Source organism: Thamnophis elegans, chromosome 2 (genome assembly GCF_009769535.1).
Source record: "Thamnophis elegans isolate rThaEle1 chromosome 2, rThaEle1.pri, whole genome shotgun sequence".
In the NCBI taxonomy this organism is placed as follows: Eukaryota; Metazoa; Chordata; class Lepidosauria; order Squamata; family Colubridae; genus Thamnophis; species Thamnophis elegans.
The window spans coordinates 65,479,031-65,497,717 of NC_045542.1; the positions used below are offsets into that span (position 1 = coordinate 65,479,031).

Genomic DNA, 18,687 nt, shown 5'->3' on the forward strand with positions numbered 1-18,687 from the left:
GTTGTGTCTAACTATAGTTTCTTAAGTAAACTCCAACTGATTAGACTCCTGTAACATACAAAGCAAACTCCAATAAACTACATGACGGCATAATGTACAGTATTGGGTGTGGATGGGAAAAGCATAAGGGCAAGCAGGCCAGGAAAACCTCTGCCTCATAATGGAAGCTGAAAGCCAGAGGCAATTTCCCACCTTTTTAAAAAGGAAAACTGCTGTTGACCTCCAAAATCTTACAAATTTGTATCCTATGATTTCACTCTCTTAGTCCCCCCACCCACCCAAATTCCTTCCAAATGTTCGATGGCTCTTGGCCCCCATACACCTCCCTAAAGGTACAGAGGTATACCAAACTGTCCCACTTCTTTGGCCCTTAAAACTGAGTTGCGGAGCTGCTGAAACATGAGGAAGGGCAAATACAGGTAGTCCTCGGCTTACAACAGTTTAGTGACCATTCAAAGTTACAATAGCACTTACTTATGACCAGTTTTCACACTAATGACCATTGTAGTGTCCCCATGATCGTGGGATCAAAATTCAAACCCTTGGCAACTGACTCATATTTATGACGGTTGCTGTGTCCGGGGTAATATGATCCCCTTTTGCAACCTTCTGGCAATGGGGAAACGGGATTCACTTAACAACAGTTTGACTAATTTAACAGCGATTCCCTTAATAACTGTGGCATGAAAGGTCGTAAAAGGGGGCCCACTCACTTAACCAATGTTTCACTTAGCCACACAAATTTTGGCCTCCATTGTGGTCGTAAGTCAAGGACTACCTGCATGCTATTGTTTAATGGGCATTCCCTTAGCCTCTCTCTTTAAGGAGGTGTGTCGCCCACCCCCGCAACTCTCTGGAAGGAAAAGCAGTACCTCTCCCAACACTGCTTCCGCCGCAGAGGCCTTTTGTGGTAAGAACAAAAAGCAATTTTGGGACCACAGAGAGCAAGATATATTCGGGCGGAGAATTCAAAGCTCCGTGGGAAAGATTCCCCTGCGCAATCCGTGTAGCTAAAGAGAACTGAAAGCTTCACACAGACCCGCGCCCAATCCCGGACTACCAAGCTGAGTTGTTTGCAGAGGGTCCGCTACTTTCCCGACGGTGAGGATGGCTCGTAGCGGAGGATGAAGGAGAAAACTTTCCCTGCAGACTGTGGCGGACGGGGTGCGGGAGAAGTCCGGCCCTGAGGAAGAAAGCCTTCTTTGGAAGGCTGCCGCATCGTCGTCTGAGGAGGAGGAGGGGGAAGAAGGGAAGTTCAGAGCGCCCCCTAGTGCTGACGGCGGCCTTGCCCCCTGTCTCCGGAGGCAGAGCTAGAAAGGGTGAGGCGAAGTCGGGCGTAGTGAAGCCCCGCTCCATTCCCTCTGAATCTGGGGAACCCCGACGGAGGCGGCCGCCTTTCCACAGAGGCTGCAAGGGAACAATGCGCTGGGAGCCAAAGGGGAATCAGGCTCCCAGGAGCTCCATCAACTCTTCCACCAGTTTCCTTGGGACGAGGAGAGGGAACCGGGGCTTGGAGGAAAGGAAGGGAGCGGCGGCCCCAGGTATGCTCGGGGTGGACGGCTGGCGTAGTGGCTGCTAAACGCATCCAATTAGTTGCGGTGGCCAAAAAGTTTATTGGGAGAAACGGGCGGTCTTAGATCTCCGGCCAGGACAGTCTTCCGTGGTGCGCTCATGCTGGGCGAAGAATATTACTGGAGGAGATATTTGTTGTTGGCGAAGTTGAGATGCTTTCCGAGTGACTTGCTTGCTTTAGGGGATGGAAGCACCCAGAAGAATCGGTGCCGTTCTGGGGGAGAAACGTGTAAAAGAAGGCAGGAGCTGGAATTGTTTGGGTTTTACTATTCCGTAAAAAAAGTATCCAGAAAGTCCTGAAGGGAAGCAAAACAGCGACCCTCTTTCTTGTAAGTATTATCAGGAACTGTTAATTCTAAGAATCCCAGTAAATGGGCGAAACATTTGTCATTCGGAAGCGCTTCTAATAGAGGTGTGAGGCGTCTATCCCCAAATACTCCTCACCTGTTGGAGTGACGTTTTAACCCAACCCGACACTATTTTATTCCCTGATCTGTCTTCCCAGGAGGCACTTATTCCTTGCCTTCTGTCACATGCCCTGGTTCAAGTCGTGAATACAGTGGTGAAATACCACTTAATAGTTTGTAAGTACTTTGGAACATAGTTCCAATTCGCCTAAACAGCTGTATTGTACTTCAGGCTCTGTAACCTCCAAAAGCCAATGGGGCATTTGAATGTGTAGGTGTGGGGAGTGGGGTTTTATTTAGCTGAAAAGCAAGACAGCCAAAGGGCACAACTGGTACAAGAATATCATAAGAGTATTGTGAATCTAACAACTTATTTACTCCTGTACAACATTGGTGTGTGGGTGTATCCAATTAAAATCGAATAATATAAAATGTATTTGATTGATTAGACTTGTAGATTTTTTATTTCCTAGATGCTTATGTTGCTTTAATACCCCTGTAAGTTGTAGCAAGAACTATTTTCTGAAAAAGTCTTTCCTTCTAACCATGTGGAGGAAGACAATTGACTTTTAAACTAAATGCTTCCCTGTATGGTGTTTAGCAATACATTAATGATTTTCAAATAATTTCAAATAATGTTAAATAATTTTAACATTTTAACTGATGAATTTATCAGTGAATTAAGCATTGCAGTTCTTCAGTTTTATAAGTTATTAATGCTCCACACCTACCATTAAAATAAAATTAAATAGCTTTCCACCTTCTGGATCATGAATTCACGCCCCCTAATATGGATTAAATCTGATTTTTCTCAAATCAAACCACAGGAAAGCAGAGTTTGTAAGAGTCTAGTTCCAATTTCAAAAGAACATATATAGAAAGAGTGAAAAATGGCTATCTTCAACGTGACTGCAGTGGGACAATTAGAGGATATTAAGAGGTGAATGGTACAATTTATCTTCCCAGATTCTGTTTGTCTATAGGGGCAGTGAAAAACATGGGAAGTTATAATTGTATCATCTGATTTTGAATATAACCCCAGGTTACTATTGCTAGACAATTTTTTTTTTTATGGAGCAATCCAGTTGCAGTACCTATGATAAGTACAAGAGATATGCTTATTTAAACACGCACGACTGCTGCAAGTGAACAAGATAGCTATAGATTAACACAATTTGCTTCTGGTTTTACCAAATGAATTTAGACCATTATCCAACATCAGAAGGATTTGCTTCTCTTGCCAACTATACATAAGTGAAAGATTTCTTTGTTGGCTTAGGCATGATATAGTAATATGTGTATTAACATTAATAAAAATGCTACAAAATAGAAATAATCTTTCAGGGTTTTTCAAAGTGATTGTTATACAGGACAGTAATTGGAGGGGAAGAAAAAAATCAACATGATAATAATACTGCAGTTGTGGTGTTTGTATAAATTTCAGCACTTTTGTATATCTAGGGAGCTTGTAATTGATAATCAGTTCTGGTGAATACCAATGGGAGTTTATCATGAAATTCAAGGTCCCAAAAGACTTAAAAAAACCAATGAATTAGCAAACAAACAGAAGCCACTAATGGCAAACCACATCCAAATTTTTACCGTGAAAACTAGAGATACACCCATGATGTCAACAAGAGTTGAACTTGACTTTTTTTTTACTCTGAAGTAAATCCAGTTGCAATGTCTTGGGTCAGAGAATATAGAAATGTTAATGTAAGTTGGAAGGCAGGACATATTAGCAATTTGGCAAGAATCCTCTATATACATAATCAAAGAGTAAGCTTTTTGAACTTGATCTAAGTAAATTTACAATAACATTGTGGCGTCAGATTAACTTTTGGATTAGACTTAAATCTATAGGAATGACATAAAGCTATTATCCTGGTTTTTGTAAATAGTGTAAAACCTGAGTAATTGCTCCATATGTTACAATAGATATTTTCGTCAATCCCTATTTTGTTTATTATAAAGATCTGGAAGACAGAGAAGCTTGTTGACATTATTTGAGGAACATTTAGTATTATATATGCTATTTGTAGCATAGATGCTTGTTTCTCAGAAATAAGCCCAATTTGTTCTCATCAGCTTGTTCTTTCTTAAATTTCACGATGACTTCTGTAACCTAAAACACGAGTTGGAATATTTATTGTGTTGGTAAAATTAAATTAGACATGTCTATGCTGTAAATTTCAAATCTCTATATGTTCAAAGAAAATGACAGAACAATGTAATTATGAATTAAAACAAAGAACTTGTTATAAAATATTAAATATGACACTTTTCCATTTTTAGTTCTGTTTACCCCTTATAGCTCTCTTACCTGTTTGTCACTATTGTAAAATATCCTTAATCTTAAACTTTCTTTCACAGAATTGCAAAATTGTTCTCAAGTTCCTTGCTAGTACTAAAAATAAAGTACATTGTGAAGATATTTTATCTTTGCCATTTGGAAGGACCCCAATAAGGCAATCCTGTGTGTGTGGCTGAAGAGATGTTAACAGATACCCGATTAGCACCAAATCAACAGTCATCTTAATCAGAGTGGGAGAAGTTACTCTAGTCCACGAGGCAACAGATCACAAGCTGTAGAAATATAACAGTACATTAAATAAGTTTCCTTTGTGACACAAGTAGACCTTGACTTAGACCACAATTGAGCCCAAAATTTCTGTTGCTAACTGAGACAGTTAGTTTTTCTCCATTTTATGACCTTTCTTGCCACAGTTGTTAACTGAATCACTGCAGCTGCTAAATTAGTAACATGGTGGTTAAGTCAATCTGGCTTCCCCATTGACTCTGCTTGTCAGTTTACAAAAGGTGACTGCACTGCAACCTCCATAAATATGAGTCAGTGGCCAAGCATCTGAATTATGATCAAGTGATCATGGGGAGTGATGCAATGGTCGTAAGTGCGGGGGGGGGGGAGTAACTAGTGACTTTTCCCAGGGCTGTGGTAACTTCGAATGATCATTAAATGAACTCTTGTAAGTCAAAGGGCTACCAGTAGCCAAACTCTGCCCGAGATAGCTGCCCCGTTGTACTTTTGGTTAATTAGATGTGAACTACCTTGAGGTAAATGGGCCTTAATTCCAGGAAAGTGACTGCATTGTTAATATTCAGTCTGAATTGATATTTTGGTTGAAGGAGAGGTGCCTAGGTTAAGGCCCTGTGGATTTTAAACCATAGACAGAAAAGTCCCCTTCACTATTTAAAAAGAATTTACTTAACTACTTGTTCATGTAAGCCTTACTTCCTTCCCCCGTATTTCTGTTGGTTCCCCTCATTAAAACTATACATGTTGGTTCTGTGATGAATCATGTAATCCAAATCAAGTTGTAAATTTCAGAAAATATTTTTAAAAGTAGAAGAGAAGTCAGCCAGTCAGGACAAGACAAAAGGAGAAGCTAAGAGAAGTTATATTAAATATGATGGAGTTCGTACAGAAAACTGGCTTCTCTTGTCTTTGGGTTTGACAGGAGCTGGTGGCTGGGAGCAAGTAGGGGAGAATCGGCTCTCATGGACAGAAATGGGGGGTCTAATAATCCTCTTTCTCAACCCCCCTCCCTTGCAGATGCCTGAGCCTGGAAGCAACTGTTGACAGGATGTTTGCTATGCACCCTCCCAATGCTTCTCAAGCACCTGCCATTCATCCAGTGAACAATTCCTCCTTAGATCATACAGAGCTGGTGAAGGCTTCGAGCGCTTCTTCTCCTGCTGCCCCCATCTTCTCCATGACCTTGGGGGCAATCTCTAATATCGTAGCCTTGGTAATCCTAGTGCAGTCCTACGCCCGCTTCCGGCGTCGTTCCAAGGCCACATTCCTACTTTTTGCCAGCAGCTTGGTTATCACAGACCTAGCAGGCCATGTCATCCCAGGGTCCTTTGTGTTGCAACTGTATGCCACACGGCGAAATTGGACATCAATGGATCCCTCTGAAGCTCTCTGCAAGTTCTTTGGTGCTTCCATGGTATTCTTTGGACTATGCCCTCTCTTTCTGGGCTTCATCATGGCCGTGGAGCGCTGCATTGGCATCACTCGTCCTCTGCTTCATGCTGCAGTGGTCACGCCAGGCCGAACGAAGCTCTCCTTGGTAGGACTGTGGACCATTGCTCTTGCCATTGCCCTGTTGCCTCTCTGCAGTTTTGGGAAATACGCTGTGCAGGCCCAAAGCACTTGGTGTTTTATCAAGGTGCAAAAGACAGAAGAATGGACCGAGGTAGCTTTTGCCCTGCTCTTCTCCCTTTTGGGATTGGCCTCTCTGGTGGCCTCTCTCATCTGCAACACATTCAGTGGACTCATTCTGGTGCGAGCTCGTCTCCGTAGTCAGCGCAAATGTGGTCGGCGGAGAGCCAAAGCTCATGACATTGAAATGGTTGTACAGCTTGTGGGCATCATGGTGGTCTCCTGTATTTGTTGGAGTCCATTATTGGTGAGTACAAAAAAGCAGAAATGGGGCAATGGGATGGGAATATGTAGGGTGGTTAGCATATATTTTGAGGCACAAAATAAGTGGAAAGTGGGCATGTATCAAACAACAACACCCCCCTGCCCCAGTTCACAATAACGTCGGAGTGAGAGGGGAACTATGTTCAGATTTGGAAAAATTTGTTGTTATAACTGTACAGTGAATGTAGTACTCATCTGCATGATTTTTGTTTCCTGGCCTGGTCTATTTTAAAGGGCTATGGTGGTTCTAGGGCTAAAAATTACATTAAAATATACGGAGAGCATCAGATTGAGTAAACTTAGAATAAGAAGCCCTTGCGTGTTAGGGAGATTCTTGGAAATATGTTCATACAAAACACAGTTCTTTTGATTATGTCAGAAACTGTTTGATTAGAGGGAAAATAACTCTTAACTGGAAAAATTCTTGAGGTTAAAAGTTTGAATCAAATTGACATTATGCTTGGGTATAATAGCCCAAAGAATGTACTACGCAATCACTCAATTGACTCTGAGAAGCTCTTTATCAGCACACAAATAAAGGGCTGGTTGTGAATGGTGTATTTAAGATGTGGGCCGAGCTAATGTGTACACAGAGTTAATACCTGTTTCTAAGTTCTTAGGGTCACTGGGGAGGAGGAGAACAGAGAAAGCCACTGTCTCGATATCTTGTTCTCTCATGTGCTGATGTCACATTGCTGCTTTTTCTCTGTACTGTCTCCAGGTCATTGTCATCTTATCAGCAAGCAACTCTCATAAAGCTTTGAATTATGATCGGCTGCTGTTCCTTGGTGTGCGCATGGCTGCCTGGAACCAGATCCTGGACCCATGGGTATATATATTGCTGCGACGCGCAGTGCTGCGTAAGCTCCTGGCTCTATTTCTAAGGCGCCCCGACCTCAAAACAATACATTTTGACCGCTGGGAGGCCAGCTCCTTCCAGAGCTCCGAGCGCAGTGTTGCTGCTGGTCACATCTAGCATTGGGTGCAGCAAACAAGAATTGATCGACTTGAAAGCACTTTGAACCTTCCTGGAATTCAGAATCTAGCAATCTTGGTGGCAGCGGCTGGTATAGGGAATGCCACAGATAAATTGGTTTCGAATCATGGCAGCAAATAAGAAGCTCAGTATTTTGAAACAGCCTCTTGCCTGTTTCTGACTTTCATATGAGAGGGAGAGCAAGAGATGCATGACCTTCTTGGAAGATATAATGATGACAGTTTTTTGGGGTTAATCAAGGGCATCCACAGAAAGGGTGAGGGAGAATAAATATATCACAATGCAAATGAAAAATCACGATGCTCATGAATTAATTTTGATATCATGGTGGTTTCTATTGAACACCTATGGATGAGACCTTTGCTCAATGGTAAAGAATACACTATACATTCCTGATACTTCCTGTAAAGCGGAAGTGAGAACTATGTCTGCTCTCAGATAGTCATCCGTATCAAAAGAAGACAGTTCTTGACCAGGTAAAGGAAAGCAGGCCAGTATGTTTTGATAGGAAAACGATGATTTAATGCATTTTGAAAGCCATTATGTCCTTCCTGATACTGCGCACAATGAACAGCCTGGCCAATTATTCATGCTATATTCCAAAGCTGAATAATGCCATCTATGACTTTCTTGCATAGTGCAATAGCAACTTCTCGAAGAGTTTAAAATCTGGGCGAGAAGACATCCCAGGTAGCCTCCTTCCTTGGATACTCAGTTCAGGTAGATCAGCATCCTGCTGCACTTCCCTAGCCAGAGAGTAGCCATTCAAGTCAAGACAGGTATATTTAACATGTCTGCCAGAAATGACCTGGATTCTTGGGAGCCTATGATGCAGATTTTCCACAGTGTTGAGGCAGCTGCATTACTGCAGCGTGTAAAGGAATTGAATGGGTCTAAAATTTGCTGCGCTTCTACACAAGGAATCTGACGCAAAATATCACTTCGTCTCACCATCACATACAGATCGCGCAGCAGTTGCAGTGGAGAAAACAAAGGCATGGACTTCAGGGTTCAGGATGGCCTTTAATTTAAACATGAATGTAAAAATTCTAGAGAGCCCTTTCATGGGCATCGTGGAGAGATTTTTTTTAAAAAAAAGGTTGAAAATGTGATCTCGTGGGGCCTCCCAAACTCAAGAATGTTAAGGAAGAAAGCGCCTTTCAAAAGAGTAAATAGACCCACAGCATTGTTTACACATAGAAGAGATTCTCAGCAGTTCTGTCCTAGGATGGATTCCAACAAATGGTTGCCGATGATCCAGCAAAATAACATCCTTGGGGAACTGGTGGGGCTGACCCACAGACTGCAAGGGGGATGCCTCCGTCTGCTGCTCTACTCCAAGCTCTGGGAAGCTGTGAAAAGCAGAGCAAGGACAAAGGGAGAAAGCCCTGAAATGATTGATCTGTAGGGGCATTGAGCTGTGACATAGCCCTGCCCTGTGGGAACCCTTAATCAGCACCAGGCACTCCACAATGAAGCACTTCAGTGGGCATTCTGGCCCTTCATGCTTTATGTTCTTCCCTGTCTCTGACTTGTTTCGCACATGCTTGCTGTCAGCAGCCTGTGCCAGCCCAACTAATCTAGTCAGCCTCGGGGTCCCATTTATTGTTCCATGTGCTTTGTTTTCATTCAGTGGCTGCTTATTGTCATCTGGCAGCTGGAGCATGTAAAAATCAAGCTTCCAGAATCCTGGCTGGCAAACAAGTGGGATCAAACAGCAGAAGGCAAATCTGTCACCGTTATGGGAATTAGTTGGGGGGAAAAAAGAGGTGAAGATGGAGATCTGTTGCTCCAGATTCAAGTTTTCCACACCAATTTACACCCCGGGTATTGCCCCACCAACCTTCTCCTTCAGTATGTTTGTAAACACACAGCTGTTTTGCTATGTTCCTGTACTATCAAGTGGGCTGTGCTCACAACGTGACACAGCTGCAGCCGAAAGGGGTCTCTGCTGTCCATCAAACTTTTAATAAATTATTTATTTGTGTGCAACATTCTAAAGACCATGTTTGGTGGTGCCTTGGCTGAAATTCCATTGCTACACACACAACACTTCGGTTAATCCATGCGCTATTTTTTGCTTTTCTGTTGTACTAGCGACCAATTGAATTTTAAAACAAAATCCTTGAAACTATGAGTTAACTGTTTAACTACCAACAACTGGTGGCATCAAAAACTAGTAATTCTGTATTACTCGACTGCCATTTAGTGGTGGTCTGAATCTCTGCAGCTGCTAGAAATGTGCCAGAGGTTGCAAAAGAGGAATTTCAGTATGGTAGTTGTAAACTATTTGAAAAGCTACACAAGGAGCAGTGGTGGGAGATTCCCTGCCGGGCAGGCTACAGAAAGTGCAAGATACACAGTGTCGTTATGCAGTGCTCGTATGCAGTATCTGGAGGCAAGGTTAGAGGGAAAACATCCAGAATAGAATAAGAATTCCCAGTTGCAGGTAGACAGCGAGATACAGGCAACTGTGCAGACATATCCTTTGAAAATAGCCAGAGGAATGACAGTCTTTATACCCAGGGAAGGATGTTGTATAGATTTGCCCATATTTCTCTCCCCCGAGCATGCTTTGCCCTCTGCAGCCTTCATAGAATTCCTCCTAGTGCAAGAAGCATGCGCTTTCAGTTTATTGGACATTCGGAAGTCTTTGTCACCTAATAACACAGACCAGAGTTTGTTGAAATCCACCTTATTTACTAGTCCAAAGGCTTTGCTGTGGGCTAAGAGGGGTCAAAGGGAACAGTTTGGACTGGCTTGCAAGCAAGGTTGGAAAACCGCCCATCCTCCATTCCCTTCTGTTATAAATTGGAAGCCAATACAAGAGCAGGCACTGGTATGAAGCATTCTGATGCATTTGTGGGCAGAGGCCTGGTATATGGGAAGCCTTAATCCCACATCTTGAGCTTCAACTGGCAGCTTCCTGACTGTTATGGAAAGCAAAATGCTAGAACAGATGGACCAGTCTGATGGAGAACTTTCTCATGACAGCTGCTTTTAAGCTTTGTCTCCCCCTTCTGACTACCACAGGTACTGCTTTAATCTTCAAAAAAAAAAAAAACAAGAGTGGAAAAACCAAGGGATTCCTGGCCACAGCCAAGCCAGACAGAAAAGGAAGCGGCACCCAACATTACCCACCAAAACGAAGCATGAGGTTTTCTTGTGTTGAGTAGCGCAGATCTGCAACCAAAGAGGGTTTAGGGCCTCAAGCATCAGTCAGTCCTTACATTAAAGAGCACAATAATATGAGCGTACAGGACCATCCACTCCCACCACAAGGGGGCGTTTTCCTGTACAATCAGTTATAGAGGTCATCTTCCCCCTCCTCCTGGAAGAGGCTTCCTTGCCCGCTGTTGCTGCCACTGCTGCCATCTCCACCAGTGGTCTGCTTGCCTGCTGGAAACCTGGGGGGGAGGGAGAAGGGCTGGTTCAGTTCAGGAGAAACCGTGAGTTATTCACTCTACTGGATCAATGGACATCTTAACTGGAACTAGCTATACATTATCACAGTGTTCAAGTGCAACCAGTTGTTCAGGAATGTGGCTGTGGATTAATAAGAGGGCTGCAGTCACCCCCAGATGCATGCTGCATTGCTTTTTCTTTTTAAAGCACAACATCAAATGGATGAATGTGGTTCTAAAAATGAGGATCCCATGCAGTTTAGTATTGCACAAGCATACCAACGTGTTTATTAAATTTATATCCCTCTTAAAAAAATAATGTTTTTTTAAATTCTTCTTTAAGTAGATTTATACCCCACCTTTCATTCAGGGAAATTAGGTGGGAATAGGAGATTGAAATGGCTAACATCATCACTTCACTTTTACACACTGCTGCATTTTGTTGCAGATTCTGCTTGTTCTGTCTATAGGATTTTATAAATTACTAGTGGATAGCCCAGGGTTACCCGAGTATTTATTTATAGGGGGGAAATGTCCAGACCAAATATAATTTCTAATGTTGGATTTTTCCCCTTACCAGAGGGAGCTCCCTTGTGGAATACTGTGAAGTACCATGACAACTCAATTGCGCTGTACAGTAGAAGCCATTTTGCAGCAGTACAGTAGATGCCATTTAAAGGCACAACAGGCTGCATCTTAACAGAACAACCTCCCCCCCGAGGGGTGTTAGGGGTGTCTTACCCCCATAGTATTTCTCTCCAGAGAGTAAGTCATCTGTGTACCAAGTTTGGTAGAAATTGCTCGAGGCATTCCAGAGTTATGCTGGAACGAACGAACACGCACGCGCACACACACACACACACACACACAGCCATTTGTATATAGATTTTGGGGTCTCTCATACAGCCTAAATTTAATGAATGAAATTGTATGGATCTTCTTGGGAAAAAGTCAGGGGTACAACTCCCCTATGTGTCTCTCCCCACCCTTCCCCAATGCTGCGGTACCTTTATTTGTTTGGGGACAGAAGCAACACAAACTTCTTCTAACATTACCTGAAGTTGCCAAAGCCACGACTCTGCTGTAACGTCTGAGCAAACATCTCGTATTTGCGTATATCATTATCGCTAACCGAACGGCGTGCAAAGCGCATTGCTTCTTCAAAGTGATCCCGCCGGATCTCTGGCACTGGGTCATAATCATCATCCTGTTATAAGACACAGAAGAAAAGGCTGTCAGGCACACTGTGCCCCCCATAGCGTGGAGAACACATTCTGAAGGAGAGAGCTTGAGATAAGGGAAGGAATCAGGTCTGGTTTTCAATGGAAAAGGGAAAATATTGTGCCCATACCATGGCAGCGTACTTCTGACGCTGGCGTTCCCGTTCTGCCTTGATCTCCATCTCGATAGCCTCACGGATGGCAAGCTTGCAGGCACGCTGACAGATTTCGGTGAGGTCAGCACCAGAGAAGCCATGTGTGATCTTAGCTAGATAATTCAACTCGACATCCTGTTGGGAAAAGATATTCAAGTTAAAATATTACCTGCCCAAGTTAGCAAAGTAAGACAAAAATGAGAAATTAATGCTGAGGGGCAGCAAAAATGTGTTTAAGGAGTTGACTCTACGCCAATTAATTCAGCCTTTCATAGTGAATCAGCAGAGAAGCAGAGGTGGGTTCCTACCAGTTCACACCTCTTCTAACCGGTTCGTCAAATCTACCGAACCGGTTAGAAGAGGTTCCACCAGTGGACCCGGAAAGCAGGCCACACCTACAGAAGAGGTTCCAAAATTTTTTGAAACCCACCACTGGTCCTTGAATATGATTATTCTACACTATCATGCTCATATTTATAAAACTCAGTGCCTCTGTGAAAGGTAAGGATAACTACTGCATTTGTGGTGCAATCAGAACATTGCGTGTGTTGAAGTTGTTTTAATGCAAACCAAAGTTCCCTTTAAAAAACAAGTTTACATCATATTCTTATGCAAGCCAGTGCTGTGTGTGAGGTAATTTAAGGTGGTTCTGACAAGTGTCGTCGGCATCTTCATATCCGGTCACATGGGCGGCAAGCCATTCCCATCTGGTCCCACGGGCAGCAAGCCACTCCCACAAAGGAGGCCACACCCACAGAGTAGGTTCGAACAATTTTTGAAACCCACCACTGCAGAGAAGGCACTGGGAGCCACTGCCCCATTTTCTGCATTGGAGCAATTTGGTCTTGTCCATAGAATGAGCAGTGATAGCAATAGCATTTAGACTTATATACCACTTCACAATGCTTTACAACCCTCTCTAAGCAGTTTGCAATGTCAGCCTATTTCCCCAACAATCTGGGCCCTTATTTTACTCACCTCAGAAGGATGGAAGGCTGAGTCAATCTTGAGCCAGTTAGGATCAAACTCCCGGCAGTGAGCAGAGTTAGCCTGCAATACTGCATTCTAACCACTGCACCCCCACCACTCTTGTGCCATCGTGTTCCTCACTTTGACACTAGAGAACTTCAAGGAGGACTGAGCCACACACCATCTTTAAAGATTGTGACTATCAGTCCTTCCCTACTGGATGGGTGACACCTGAACCTCGACATCTAGTGCTGATTTAGTTTTACATGCCCATTTCTTGCCTCCTTTGACTGACCTTGGCAACTGGTGATTTTCGCAAGTTGGCTTGGAGGATCGCTACGCGAGACTTTTCATCAGGTAGCGGGATGTAGATGAGCTGGTCCAGACGTCCTGGACGAAGGATGGCTGGGTCAATGATATCTGGTCTGGAAAGAGTTGGCAAAGAGACAACAGCAAGTTTCATGGGTTGCTTTTCCCCTAGGAATGGCTCTAGCATCTCAACTCAGACACTTCTTTGACAGGAATGCAGCTCTATAGCAGAAGTGGGCAAGACTAGGGATCAAGGGGACAGAAGACTGCAAAGTTGGTGAGACTATATTCCATGGGCGGGAGGAGGAGGTACAGCCTTTGCAAGGAGTTTTGTTTTTCAGCTATACCGTGTTTTTCGGAATATAAGATGCACTGGAGTATAAAACGCACCAAGATTTTGAAGAGGCAAATTTTTTAAAAACGTTTTTGTACTCTGCAAACCTCCCAAAAATGACCCATTTTTTGTCAAAAAATGGGCATGCATAGCCTTTGGGAGACTTACAGAGTGCAAAAAACGGGCCATTTTTGCTCATTTCTGCCCTCCCCAGACCCCAGGAGCACTCCATAAACCTCCTAAAGGCTATGCATGGCCATTTTTGCAAAGGGGGCGGGGTTTTGGGAGGCTAAAAATGCTGGATTCAGCATATAAGACACACCCAGATTTTCACCCTCTTTTTTGAGGGAAAAGGCTGCGTCTTATATTCAGAAAAATATGGTAATAAGTTGATACTGAACTGTAGAGCTGATACTACAGTTTTCTTGAGTTGGTTATCTCAAAAACAGGATTCAATCTACCAGGTTGGAGAAATTATGGCCAAAGAGTACCATAAATCAGATATGGAGGTCACATGTCACCCTGGAGACTTATTTTCAAAGAAGAGGTCTGATTTAACTTTTTCTCAGTGACCTCTTACTTCAGTCCAGCCTCAATGACCAGCAGAGTAAAAGGGACTCTGGGGAAAGGACAACTAAACTGGCAACAGGCCGAAGCGGTGGATGTCACCCATACATCTCCATAGCCCAAAGAACTGGGCTTTCCTTTCCTTAAATTCTCACCTATTGGTGGCACCTATAATAAATACTGTCTTCTTGTTGGTCATGCCATCCATTTCTGTAAGGATTTGGTTGATGACCCGGTCAGCTGCACCTCCACCATCCCCTGCTCCGCCACCTCGGGACTTGGCAATGGAATCCAGCTCATCAAAAAACAGGATGCAGGGAGCAGCCTGGCGGGCCTGGGGAACAAAAGGACCAATATGAGTTAGATAACAAAATATAAGACTGGCAAAGTATGTGTCTTGCATTCTAAGGCCTTCCGCTTTTCCAGATTAATGAATTTCAATTGTGATGCCTGGATTAGAGAACTATCCTTTGGTAAAGTGAAGGTTAAACAGAATAGTCCCAATGGACCATGAAAAACTAATGGATTTTAAACCAGTGTCCTCAAGACAATGAACTCTGAATGGTGGAATGCTATTAAAAATGGGATGTCTACCCCAGGATGAACAATAGTATATTCCCCAATGGCTTCCTTTAATAAAAGCTCTGGAATTAATGCTCTAATTCCACAACATATTTAGAATTGCAAAATAAAGTGGGAGCTCATTCTAACCTCTTTCACTTTTTTATTTTCTTCTATGGGTGGCCGGACCTCACAAGAGGCAAAACCTGGCCACTTTTGTCTGTATTCAAACTAAGCAAGACTGCACCAACTTGGATGGGAGACTTCCAGGGAATACCAACGTGGATTACTTTGGAGGGTAAAACAAAAATTCATGAAATATGATGGCAAACCATTTCTATACTGTTACTCAAAATCTGCAGGCATATCTGGATGAAGCCACCAGAACAAGAGCTCACTTTAATATTACGGGGATTGCAAAATAGATCCATGATGGTGAACCTATGGCACACGTGCCAAAAGTAGCACGCAGAGCCATCCCTCTGGGCACGCCAGCCATATCGCCCGCTGCTCTTCCAGGTTCTGGTGCACAAATGCACGCTGGCCAGCTGATCTTCACACATGCATGCGTGCCAGAAACAGGAAGATTAGGTGACTGGCATGCATGTGCAGGCCAGAAACTAGAAGCTTAGTTTCCTGGTGCATGCATGCATGCCAGGTAATTGCTCTTCCAGTTTCTGGAGCTCCCCTGCGAGCAAGCTCTCTCTCTCCTGTTTTGGCACTCAAAAAGGTTCGCCAACACTGAAATTGATGATGCCTTCAGTTCCTGCCCCAATAGTCAGCCCTTCTCCTCCCCCGCCAACTTTGTACTCTGTACCTTGTCAAAAACATCACGGACGTTGGCCTCACTCTCTCCAAACCACATGGTGAGTAGCTCAGGACCCTTGATGGAGACAAAATTGGCCTGGCATTCGTTTGCAATGGCCTTTGCCAGGAGGGTTTTGCCACAGCCAGGGGGCCCATAGAACAGCACACCTCGTGAAGGTGTCATTCCAAACTTCAGGAACTTGTCCGGATACTCCACTGGGAACTGATGAAGACAAGAGAGAAAAGAGTTAAGACACCTGAGCCATTTGTCTTATAAAAGTCAGTACTACTTCTGCTTGAAAAACTACATTCTGACTTTTCTTCATTGCTGGGTTGTAAAGACCAGCTAAAGAGAATGGCTTTACCCTCATTTTCTGTCTTCACTGCCTATGCACAGCCCCATTATTAATCTGGAACAGGGATGGACTATAAAAATATATCTCACTGCCATGGGAGATGGTCACTAAGGGATAATCTGGTAGACCATCGCTGGATTGAGTTTCAGGCAGTTGCCCCTGAGGACGTGGACAAGGCCATGAGAGCTGTAAGTGCCTCCACATGTGTACTGGACCCGTGCCCCTCCTGGCTGGTTGTTAACAGCAGGGAGGTGACACGGGGCTGGATCCAGGCGGTCGTTACCGCCTCCCTTCGGGAGGGGGTCTTTCCCCCCGCTCTTAAGGCGGCGGTGGTGAGACCCCTCCTGAAGAAACCATCTTTGGATCCAGCCGTTCTAAACAACTATCGTCCAGTCTCCAACCTCCCCTTTGTGGGGAAGGTTGTTGAGAAGGTGGTGGCCTTTCAGCTCCAGCGGTCCTTGGAGGAAGCTAATTATCTTGATCCATTCCAGTCTGGCTTCAGGCCTGGCTACAGCACAGAAACCGCTTTAGTCACATTGACCGATGATCTCTGGAGAGCCAGGGATGGAGGCCACGCCTCCACCCTGGTACTCCTTGACCTCTCAGCGGCTTTCGATACCATCGATCATGGTATCCTTCTGCGACGACTGCGGGAGGTGGGGGTGGGAGGCACTGTTTTACGGTGGTTCTCCTCTTACCTCTCGGACAGGTCGCAGTCGGTGTTAGTCGGAGGGCAGAGATCGACCCCTAGGCCCCTAACATATGGGGTGCCGCAGGGTTAGGTCCTGTCCCCCCTACTTTTTAATATCTACATGAAACCGCTGGGCGAGATCATTCGGCGGCACGGGATAAAATACCACCAGTATGCGGACAATACACAGTTGTATCTGTCCGCCCCGTGCCAACTCAATGAAGCGGTGGACGTGATGAGCCAGGGCCTTGAGGCTGTTAGAGACTGGATGAGGGTTAACAAGCTTGTGCTCAATCCAGATAAGACCGAGTGGCTGCTGTGCTTCCCTCCCACTAATTTGCCAAGTGTTCCATCTCTCAGGCTGGGGGGGTCAAATACTACGCCCCTCAGACAGGGTCCGCAACTTGGGAGTCCTCCTGGACCCACAGCTGACTTTTGAACACCATTTGTCAGCTGTGACCAGGGGGGCATTTGCCCAGGTTCGCCTGGTGCACCAGTTGCGCCCCTACCTGAACCGGGAGGCTCTCACAACAGTCACTCGTGCCCTTGTGACCTCTAGGCTGGAGTACTGCAATGTGCTCTACATGGGGCTGCCCTTGAAGAGTATTCGGCGACTTCAGCTAGTCCAGAATGCGGCCGCGCGAGTGATCGTGGGTGCACCTCGTTTCACCCACACAACACCTATCCTCCGCGAGCTGCACTGGCTACCTGTCGATCTCCGCGTGCGCTTCAAGGTGCTACTTGTCACCTACAAAGCCCTTCATGGTATTGGATCTGGGTACTTGAGAGACCGCCTACTGCCAATCACCTCCACTCGACCAATTAGATCCCATAGATTAGGCCTCCTCCGAGTTCCATCAGCCAGTCAGTGTCGACTGGCAACCACGTGGAGGAGAGCCTTCTCGGTGGCAGCTCCGACCCTATGGAACGAACTCCCCGTGGAGATTCGTACCCTCACCACCCTCCAGACCTTCCGCATAGCCCTTAAAACTTGGCTGTCCCGACAGGCCTGGGGCTAAAGACCTCAACCCCACCCGAATTGTATGAATGTTGTGCTTTTAACGATGTATTGTCTTATGTGTTTAATCTGGTTTGTCCTCCCTTCCCTCTGAACTGTGAGCCGCCCTGAGTCCCCCCAGGGAAAAGGGCGGCATACAAATAAAATACCTATACCTATACCTATCACATTATCTGGGGATGCACTCAAGGGAGTTTATATTCTATTCTATTATGACTGAACCCTGGCCACAATACTGGCTGGAGGTGATAGGTGGGGAAGCTCGGCAGTTTTCTAAAGGTGCCAGAGCTCTGTGTTAAGAGGACTAGTGTACACAGAAGATGTACCTGACCAACACTCTTCCCAGTGGTTTATAGCTGATCTCAAATACACACACAGAGACACACTTAATATATATATATTATATTTATAGAAGCAGTATCAAGGATGTCTGTGTTGAAAATGGTTCTGTCAGTGTCCTTCAAGCATTAAATACCAAACCTTACATTCATTACTGTTAGAAAGGAGAAATGCCAAGGGCATAACTTTTATAATTCTGGTTAAGCTTCCAATCTGGAAGCAAGCTACATCACCTTAATATCCCCACATCATCTCTTAAAATATCAAAGCAAGCCAAAGGCTTGTCTGCTTTTTTGTCTTTTTTGTCTTTTTTTTTTGCCCAGAGCAGAGATGGGATCAGTGAGGACAGAAATTGTGTATAAATACTGTGGTGCGAGGATGTATAGAATTCAGCAATGGGATTTTCTAGAGAATTCCAGCACATTCTGTTTCTCCATGTCAGAGCTTTAGTTTAGGAAGTTTAGTTTCAAATGATTATGGCCTGGAATGGCATAATCCAAATGCAATCCATTGGCATGCTCCATGTTTTTC

General features: G+C 44.5%; 2 protein-coding genes across 3 annotated transcripts in view; one reads left to right on the forward strand and one right to left on the reverse strand.

Moving 5' to 3' along the window:
* The first annotated feature begins 1,330 nt into the window (after positions 1 to 1,330).
* PTGER1 (prostaglandin E receptor 1) lies at positions 1,331 to 10,480 on the forward strand. 2 transcript variants are annotated; one of them, XM_032209213.1, is made up of 3 exons: positions 1,331 to 1,901; positions 5,554 to 6,412; positions 7,151 to 10,480. In XM_032209213.1, exons 2-3 carry the CDS (start codon positions 5,585 to 5,587, stop codon positions 7,403 to 7,405), a joined length of 1,083 nt encoding a protein of 360 aa, XP_032065104.1. In that variant the 5' UTR covers positions 1,331 to 1,901; positions 5,554 to 5,584; the 3' UTR covers positions 7,406 to 10,480. The 2 variants fall into 2 exon arrangements, with proteins under 2 accessions (XP_032065104.1, XP_032065103.1); XM_032209212.1 differs by lacking the exon at positions 1,331 to 1,901 and having other exon boundaries at positions 4,971 to 6,412.
* LOC116503064 (transitional endoplasmic reticulum ATPase-like) overlaps positions 9,078 to 18,687 on the reverse strand; it is a 34,272-nt gene continuing 24,662 nt past the window's right edge. Inside the window, exons 13-18 of the mRNA XM_032209211.1 lie at positions 15,763 to 15,975; positions 14,540 to 14,718; positions 13,470 to 13,599; positions 12,182 to 12,340; positions 11,886 to 12,037; positions 9,078 to 10,833 (exon numbers count right to left, since the gene is read on the reverse strand). Of these exons, the coding sequence (XP_032065102.1) occupies positions 10,728 to 10,833; positions 11,886 to 12,037; positions 12,182 to 12,340; positions 13,470 to 13,599; positions 14,540 to 14,718; positions 15,763 to 15,975 (939 nt within the window). The 3' untranslated portion in view covers positions 9,078 to 10,727. The remainder of the gene's footprint in view (positions 10,834 to 11,885; positions 12,038 to 12,181; positions 12,341 to 13,469; positions 13,600 to 14,539; positions 14,719 to 15,762; positions 15,976 to 18,687) is intronic.